A 9,826-nucleotide genomic window follows, 5' to 3' on the forward strand; every position below is an offset into this window, starting at 1 on the left:
TTGTCATTGTTTAGGGCAAGGTTGTATTTGTCGACGGCGGACATGAACCAAGATTTTCATGGGGCTCCTTTTTATTATCGCCACGTACTGTGATATTATCAATGTACGCAAATGTATTTTCTAGTTTCTCATCCAAACATACGATATTTGGTTATTTAACCTATCATTTCATATATCCTGGGTAGTGGGAAGGTGTTTAAATGAGTAAATCTATTTATGGTTTCGGAGTAATATATAACCATTCTCTTTTTGTGGATTTCAGAAGTGGATTTCAGAATTTCCCACTCATATTGATGAAAGCCTTTTAAATGTCCAGGCTCTCAACAAGCAAGCAATGGCCGCCTCAACAGTCTATGATTCGAGGTCGGAGTACTCAAACAGGAAGGCTATTCAGTGCGAGCATGTCTGTGGATTCTAAAATATCCTACTCCGGAATGTTTCCTTCTCAGACGTTCTGTTATAGAGTCAATCTCTGGGTGAACACGTTTTTTTTTTTTGGTGCTAGTCCTTCATCTGTCTGGGATTCAGGTGTTGGCCCATTCGAAGTGTCTGACGAAGCCCTAACGGAGACAGTGTAATTAGATGACGTGTCAGAAGCAATTTCAGTGTCTTGATCTTCCGGATGTGGTTATAACTACCTGAGCCGTCCAGGGTGATTTGCTAGGCTAAATTATACCCGCCTTGAGTAATCTTTTAATCTAAGAGTCAATATATTTTTTATTATTATAGGAAAAACGTCTGCTTCTCACTGCTAAGAGTTTTCAGTGTTCAGTTCGGGTTTTGAAAAGTGATGGGTACTGGATTTTTGCTGTCACCAATCTACAAAGTTTCAATGCGAGCATTGAACCTTCAAATGGGATTTTATGGCTGTTTGTTTTTGTTTTACGGAATATCAACCCTTATCAGGTTATTTAATGCCGAATCCAAGGATTTTGAAGAAACATTTTTTAATAGAATATATTTGTTTTTTTTTTCAGGTCGGTTTCTATTTAACCCATAGATGGGACCCTAATAGGTACTACCACTCCGGGTCAGAGTGGACCTGGGAGCAATGGCAATTAAAGGGTGGCTCCACACTTCCCAAAGCCCGCAAGCTGGGGCCTCACCACTGGATATAGTTTAAGGTCATATCCAGGATCAAATGGGATTTTAATCTAAATTTAATCTAAACATAGATTAAGCAACAACTTCTTAATTTGACAGGGAAAATCAGTATAAAATAGTCCGACATGTGTGTCGTATTTGTCATGTTAAAAATCTAAGAATAAATAAACATCAAACAATGAAATAGAAAAATTAAAGAATTGGGTCAAAAAAGAATTTTTTTTCAAAAATCATAATCGAAACCGATTTGAATGTCAATAATAGTATTGCATATCTGAAACATCTGTTGATCTTCATTCAATCCCAGGCAACGTCGAGTTTCCCTGTTATTATATTATAAGCACAATACTTACCATTTCCGTTATAGCTATTGGTTGAGCTATTGGTTGAGCCAGCGGAATTGCTTGTATTCTGCGTCGTAGGTTTAGTAGAAGTCAGGAGTTCTGTGGTCACTAATAATACAAATTTGGAAACAAAAAAGAAATTAATTTATTAGAATTTTAGGTGCTTCTTCATCATGATTAAATATGGCTGCCAAAAGAAAATAACACAAACACTTCATGAATTTCTTGTGATGTAAAAATACCGTTTTCAGCCAAAATTTGATACCAGGAGAGACAATCAAAAATACTCATATTCTTTACTAAAGATGAAGTCAACTGTTCAATAAATGAGGAGAAAGTTTATATCCGTTACTTTCTTGCTGACTCAATGTTTGGGGGATAAAGGAGAAATATAATGGAATATTTGAATATCTATATATCTCATTCAGAGATCAAGTGAAAGTGCTAAGATGAGTACGTTGATTTTTGAAAACTACCCGATTCGTTATGCCAAATGAAATCCTGGGAAATTGATATAGTCGACCATTTGCCTCACAAGCTGTGTATAGTTTGTCTCTAGATCTAATGGCGGTCTAATGGTACGTGCTTTTCAAGTCCCAAGTGCTAAATATACAATATTTGGCTATTTCGCCTATCATTTCATATATCCTGGATAGTGGGAAGGTGTCCAAATGATTAAATTTATTTATGGTTTCGGAGTAATCTATAACCATTCTCTTTTTATAGATTTCAAAAGTGGTTATAACTATCTGAGCCGTACAGGGTGATTTGCTAGGCTCAAATAACTATCTGAGCCGTACAGGGTGATTTGCTAGGCTCAAATAACTATCTGAGCCGTACAGGGTGATTTGCTAGGCTCAATTATACCTGCCTGAGTAGTCATTTTTTTTTTTTATCTAAGAATCAATAAATAATTTATTAATATAAGAAAAACGTCTGCTTATCACTGCTAAGGGTTTTCAGTTTTCAATTAGGGTTTCAAAAAGTGACGGGGACTTGATTTTTGTTGTAATCAATCCACAAAGTTTCAAATCCGGCATTGAACCATCAAACGGAATTTCAATCTAAATTTAATCTAAACATACATTAATTTGACAGAGAAAATCAGTATAAAATAATTCGACATGTGTGTCGTATTTGTCATGTTAACAATCTAAGAATAGATAAACATCACACAATGAAAACGCTTGAAATATGATTAATAACCGGTGTTCTATGTACATGTTTTAAATCAAAATTTCCTTAAGTTGTCCATAAGCGAGTCAGTGTCGTTGCCAAAAATATAAAAGAATTGGGTCAAAAGGAAAATTTTCCAAAAATTACAATCTAAACTGATTTCAATGCCAATAAAAGTATTGAAATCTGAAACATTCGTTGATCTTCATTAAATATCAGGCAACGTCCAGTACCCTGTTAGTATATTATAGGCACAATACTTACCATTTCCGTTAGAGCTATTGGTTGAGCCAGCGGAATTGCTTATATTCTGCGTTGTAGGTGTAGTAGAAGCCGAGATTTCTGTGGTAACTAATAATAAAAATTTAGAAACAAAAAAGAAATTATTATAAGACTTTAATTTAATGATTAACAGTTTGAGTGCTTCTTTATCATGATAAAATATGGCTGTCAATAGAAAAAAAGCACGAAAACTTTATGAATTACTTGTGATGTTAAAAATACCGTTTTCTAGCAAAATTTTGAACTGTATCAATTTGATACCAGGAGAGACAATAAAAAATACTAATATTCTTTACTAAAGATGAAGTCACCTGTTCAATAAATGAGGAGAAAGTTTATATCCCTTACTTTCTTACTGAATCAATGTTTGGGAGAGAAATGAGAACTATCATGGAATATTTCAATATCTATATATCTCATGTAGAGGTCAAGTGTAAGTGCTCATAAGAGTAACTATATTTTTAAAGCTTTAAAACATACACACACACACATATATACATAATTATTTACTATTATATATATATATTATAAAGAGTCACAACTTATCAAGGCCCCAAGTCCACTCGAGGATAGGAGTTAATGAGGCTACAGTGGTCCAGGGGAACATTTCAGTCATTGGTAGTAGTTGAAATTTGGTAAATTGGATTACTAAGGGGATGTTTCATCAAGAATTTTCTTCACGTTGAACTTCAAGACAACCATATTGTAGTCAGCAAAAACAAAAAAAAAACAACAGGAAAACGGAATAGAGTTCCACAGGCGTGCAGTTTTAAGAAAGAAACATTGTTCATGGAATCTATGTTTAGACTTAGGCACAGATAAAGAGTAGGGGAAATTATTGATAATGATTTCAGCTAGACAATTTTTTTTTGTAAAAGGCAGGTCATGAGGGTCCCCATAGATTGTAGCCTAGATGTTTGGGAGATAAATGAGAACTATAATGGAACATTCGGCTATCTATACATCTCTTTTAGAGATCAAGTGTTAGTGCTAAGAAAGTACCTTGATTTTTGAAAACTTCAAAAACATACACACACACACACACATATATATATATTTATTTATTATATATATATATATATATATATAGGAAATTTATTACTGTGAGTCCAGAATGAGTTTACAAATTGTTTCAACTAAAGGAAAATCCTCAAAGAGAGGAAAAAATCCAACTAGCATCATCAGAATTCATAGATGAATTCTGATGATGCTAGTTGGATTTTTCCTCTCTTTGAGGATTTTCCTCTAGTTGAAACAATTTGTAAACTCATTCTGGACTCACAGTAATAAATTTCCTATATACTGCTCTGACTACACATTGAGCACTTTAGTCCGGTTTTTTTTACCACTGGTAAATAAATATATATATATATATATATATATATATATATATATGTATGTGTGTGTGTGTGTGTGTGTGTGTGTGTGTGTGTTGTTTTTTAAAACTTCAAAAACATACACACACACATATATATATATATTTATTATTATATATATATATACAAAGTCACCACTTATCAAGGCTCCAAGGCCACTCGAGGATAAGAGTTAATGAGGGTACAGTGGCCAAGAGGAACATCTTACTTATCGTTAGTAGTAGATGTTTGGTTAAATGGACTACTTAAGGGGGATAGCTCATCAAGAAATTGTTCACGTTAGACTTGAAGGCGGCCATATTGTAGTCAGTTGGAAACACCGAAAACGGAACAGAGTTCCACAGGCGTGCAGTTCTTAGAAAGGCGTTTTGTTCATAAAATCTGCATTTAGGTTTAGGCACAGGTAAAATGTAGGGGAAATTATTGATATTTTCAGCTAGACAAGTAAAACAAGGGGGGCCTAGATTGAAGCTCAGACGAGCACTTGCCATGAAAATAATGATAAAGCAGGGACAGGCTTGTGACTTGTTGTCTGTGAAAAACAGGTTCCAGAATTATTTACTATAATAATTAGTAAATACACGCAGACACTAATGTTTCATCCTTTTGGGAATCATCAGTTCAGGGTGTCAAAATTAACACCGGTCGATATATATATATATATATATATATATAGAGAGAGAGAAAATAAAAAAGGAACAAACCGTATTATGTGTTCACCAACGTTTCGTCTTTATTTCGAGACTTCTATATTCCAAAATTCCTACTTGTGAGCCATCAGCTTTTGTTATAGCTTGCCGTCATGATCACATCCCTTGTTCAAAAAGAAGTAGGTTCATTCCACTGTCGGATTACGTCGTGGTTCGCTTGATCTGTGTTAGTAGATAGAATTTCTCGTCTGTGCCGCATTTGCTCAGTTGGCAGAATGCTCGCCTCACATGCAAGAGGCTTTGGTTTCGAATCCCAAGTTCGGATATGTCTTACTGATGAGAGCAAATAAGAGCAAAACTTGAGTCATGAACTCCTTGTTTGTTGGCTGCTATGGTTCTTATGAGCTGCGGCCTTGGCTGACTTTTTAAATAAATATATATATATATATATATATATATATATATATATATATATATATATATATATATATATATATATATATATATATATATACAGTTGTGCCCGATATTATTCATACCCCCCCTTGAAAATTGAGTTTATTAGGTGTAACTTTGTTAGAATTTATTGTTTACGTCCATATTGATACATATTCTTAATAAACCTCTTCTGATCATTTTCGTCATTTTAAAATCTCGGGATACTTGTAATAAAAGAAATATACAGCTATTTATAAAATCTGCAATGTTCAAAAATAATCATACCCCCTTATTTTTTCAGTATTAATCGAGTTTCTGACTGTTTGTTTCCTGTTTGATTCTTATTTTGAATGCTTTTATACAACCTTTGATTAATTTCATTTCGTTTTTTGCATTTTTCAGAAATTAAAATGATATCAACTGAAAACCAATAAAATAATAAAAATTATTAGAATGGGGAAGAAAAAAGAGCTTAATAATGATCTTAGGGCTAAAATTGCGAATTCACATAAGGATGGTTTAGGTTAAAAGTCAATTTCCAAGAAATTTGAGGTCCCTACAGCAACAGTACAGAGCATCATCAAAAAATTCCAGAGCCACCACACAACAAACAACTTGATTGGTAGAGGAAGGAAAAGGAAACTGTCTGCTAGAGCCACCAGGAATATTGTAAGAAGTGTTAATGCAAATCCAACCACCACTACTAAGGACATTTTAGAAAATCTGGAGTCTTCTGGCATAAAAATATCAAAGCAAACATTGCAAAGGACTCTGCATGAAAATGGTCTGAAAGGAAGAAGACCAAGAAGGACTCCATTGCACACCGGAAAACACCTTGCAGCACGTCTAAAGTTTACTAGGAACCATGTGAATTCTCCAGAGTCCGTTTTCTCAAGTATTTTGTGGACTCACGAAACAAAAATTGAATTGTTTGGCCATATGGATGCTTCTTACGTTTGGAGGAAGAAAGGAGAAGCTTACAACCCAAAGAACACCATACCCACGGTGAAACATGGTGGTGGTAGCCTAATGATTTGGGGCTCCTTTTCGGCTAGTGGTCCAGGTAGTTTGGTCAAGATAGATGGAACCATGAAGAAGGTGCAATATTTGGAGATACTCCAGAAAAACATTAGACAGGATGCGGAGAAGCTCCATTTAGGACCAAACTGGGTCCTTCAACAGGATAATGATCCAAAACATACTGCCAAAATAGTCAAGAAATGGTTTGAGGATAATCAAATTAATGTTTTGGAATGGCCTAGCCAGAGTCCTGACCTGAACCCTATCGAAAACCTCTGGCACATATTGAAAACTGAGGTTAAAAAGCGGAAACCTAGAAATTTGAGGGATTTGGAGAACTACTGCATTGAAGAATGGTAAAAAATCAGTGTTGATGCTTGTAAAAACCTTGTTGATAAATATCCAAAACGGTTACAGGCAGTTATTAAGAATAAAGGGCATGCTATTGACTATTAGTAAGAGGGGTATGAATAATTTTGAACTAGTGCCATTATTGTTTTTCTTTGTATAATGTTTCAAACTTGCATAATTTATTTATTTGTTGAGTTTAAATTAAATGCTTATGCTTGATTTATTGTTTGAAATCCCTTTAATATTGTCTACCTTCTGGTTTGAGCAATAATCTTATAGAAATCTCAAAGATCCGAGGGGTATGAATAATATCGGGCACAAGTGTATATAGGTTGGATCATTTAAAATAGCCTGATCTCTCTAATCACAGTCTGTCGAATCTGTTTCAACAACCAGAGGAATATTTTAGTCTAGTGTTGTGATTGCTGATTTCGCAATAACCATTCTTCAGTCCCTCGAATGCCTCAACAGCTTGACGGGACAGAAGAAACGTCTTTTACTTGTGTTAATGGATGTATCTTTTCTGAGAACGATGCAATCTATTGAGAGTAGTGAGCAAACATGCCAATATCACGTCGAACGTAAGGCCGATTTTGAAAAACATGCATCTGAAGTAAAGGTTTCAATCGATCTGCGTCCGTTTTTATAAAAGCTTCGTTTATAGTATACCCCAGTAGGTTTATTTTGTCCAGTCTAAACAAGCATTTGTTTTTTTTTCTTTTTGAAGAGCTCAGTCATTCCTTTTTTTCTGCAGCGTCGATTGGTTTAGGGTCTCATTGATTGAAACAGATGGTTGTTTGTAGCGACCAAATGTAACTGTTTACCTTTGAATAAATAATAAAAAATATCTTGCTCCTGTTATCGAGCACTATCTAACAACCTCGTTGTATTCATTAGTCCCTACTTTTGAACATTTCAGCCTGGATGTATATATATATATATATATATATATATATATATATATATATATATATATATATTGTAAACTTAAAAGCTAGAGATATACTCTTAAATAAAAAACAAGAACTATCAATTAATTGTAAACATTATAAATCACACCTCTTTCGCCACTTACTAACTCCTCTCTTTTACAGTTTTTATCAAACATGATTCTTGTATTACTTTAAACTTATTATACGTATATCCTACAGTAAAGCTTCTTTTTTAAAATAAATCTTCACAAAATATCATATTTGCTATATTCATAGTTTCTCCATCTTTATCAACACAGCTTCTGAATATCATTACATACTTATTACTCCCCAATAATTTCTTTATACATACTCTAAATTGAGATTGTCGCCAAGATCAAAGTGTAGTATCTGTTCCGGCAGATGCTGCAAGCAAAGACCATTGCCCTTGTGGCAATCTTCTTGTCCATGTAGGGGCAACCCTACTTGGGCCAGCTGGACAATCATTATGCAGCTCCCATTTCCCACCTCTTGGGAGCTGGTCCCTTTTTCCCTTCCCCATGCCCTTCACTCCTCACATTAAAAATCGGCCTTGTGCCTAATTTGCTCGGTGGGGGAGCAAATAAATATCGCCCGCCCCCCCTCGCGGGGGCACCTTTGTGTCCTTCGGGCCAAGATCAAAGTGTAGTATCTGTTCCGCCAGATGCTGCAAGCAAAGACGATCAAAGTGTGGTGTCTGTTCCGGCAGATGCTGCAAGCAAAGACCATTGCCCTTGTGGCAATCTTCTGGTCCATGTATCTTGGTTGTTATGGTCACAACGTTTCGGCCGTTTTACCCTACCATAACAACCAAGATGAGGAAGTTAGTCCGACAATCTCAATCAATGAAAACACCTCATCTCAAAAATACAGACAATTACAATACTCTAAATATTAATTATTATTTATGCATTTTACCTCAAGTGTTTTGTTTTTTAAATGATTTTTACTTTACAAAATTCAGCTTATATATATGTGTGTGTGTATTGTTTATGCGTTCTATTTATCTGTTTCCCCATTTAAAATGATGTCCACTTTAAATGTTTTATGTATTTTGCTTCAAGTGTTTTTTTTTAATGATTTTTACTTTTAATATTGATACTTTACAAAATTCAATTTATAAATTCTCCTTTTTTAATAAATCTTCACAAAATATTATAGTTTCTATATTTATACTGCACAATCTTTATCATCGCTGCGTCTGAATATCATTATATAAACTATACCAATTACTCTCAAATAATTTCTTTATACATACTCCAAATATCTTTTTTTTTACACGGTGGTCACCACTTATCAAGGCCCGGAAACCACTAAGGGATAAGGGTTATTGAAAGTATGGTTGGTGGTGTTGTTGTAGTCCATCTACTAACATCCTCATGGTAAGAACGGTAATCTATTATTATTATTATTATTATTATTATTATTATTATTATTATTATTATTATTATTATTATTAAAAATTATATTTGTTGTTATTGTAATTTCTGAACTAGAAAGCATAATTATTATTGCCAATGTCTGTCAGTATTGTAGTTAAAAAATTTTTTATTTTTATTACTATTTCTTGTAATTAATAATTAGTGTTACATAGGGTGATCATTGAAGTTCTCACTAGGGTTATCATAGAGGGGCACCAAATTGACGTTTGGTGTATAACATAAAAGGATTCCGTGTGCGTATGATTGTCTCTAATATAAAGGGTTGTGTGTTTGATTATCATAAAGGGAATCGTGTGTGTGACATGTATTTTCAGAACCTACCTCTGCTTCTTCGATGTTGGACCATCTGGAAATTTCTCATCCTGGAGGGAGACTTGATATCTGTTTTTGGATGAAGATTCAATCACTCCAAGACAAGGAATTAGTTTTATAGTTTTTATTTCACTTTCTCCAGATGTCCTGCAGGAGGTGGAAGTGAAATCGGCCTGTGTGGGTTCTTCTTCTACACACGTCAGCGTTCGACACCCCCCCCCCGTGGAGAGGAGGAGACAACGGGAAGCCGTCCGTTGTCTTCTGCGTCCAAATCAAATCTCTCCGATCTAGCCAACCTGACTACGTCAGCTGACCTTTTTCTGGTAAACGTGTCTACACTCCACGTTTACTCACCTCTCTCTCTCTCTCTCTCTCTCTCTC

At 34.6% G+C, this 9,826-nt stretch overlaps 1 protein-coding gene across 3 annotated transcripts in view; it reads right to left on the minus strand.

Moving 5' to 3' along the window:
• The window catches only part of LOC145255829 (uncharacterized), a 70,361-nt gene that overhangs the window by 20,816 nt on the left and 39,719 nt on the right, over positions 1-9,826 (minus strand). Inside the window, exons 3-4 of one of the 3 annotated variants that reach the window (XM_080114548.1) lie at positions 2,889-2,975; positions 1,458-1,556 (exon numbers count right to left, since the gene is read on the minus strand). In XM_080114548.1, the coding sequence (XP_079970674.1) occupies positions 1,458-1,556; positions 2,889-2,975 (186 nt within the window). The remainder of the gene's footprint in view (positions 1-1,457; positions 1,557-2,888; positions 2,976-9,826) is intronic. The other 2 variants (XM_080114549.1, XM_080114550.1) reach the window with 2 other exon arrangements.

The sequence above is a fragment of the Euprymna scolopes genome, chromosome 31 (assembly GCF_053919585.1).
Source record: "Euprymna scolopes isolate OS-2025 chromosome 31, ASM5391958v1, whole genome shotgun sequence".
Classification (NCBI taxonomy): domain Eukaryota; kingdom Metazoa; phylum Mollusca; class Cephalopoda; order Sepiida; family Sepiolidae; genus Euprymna; species Euprymna scolopes.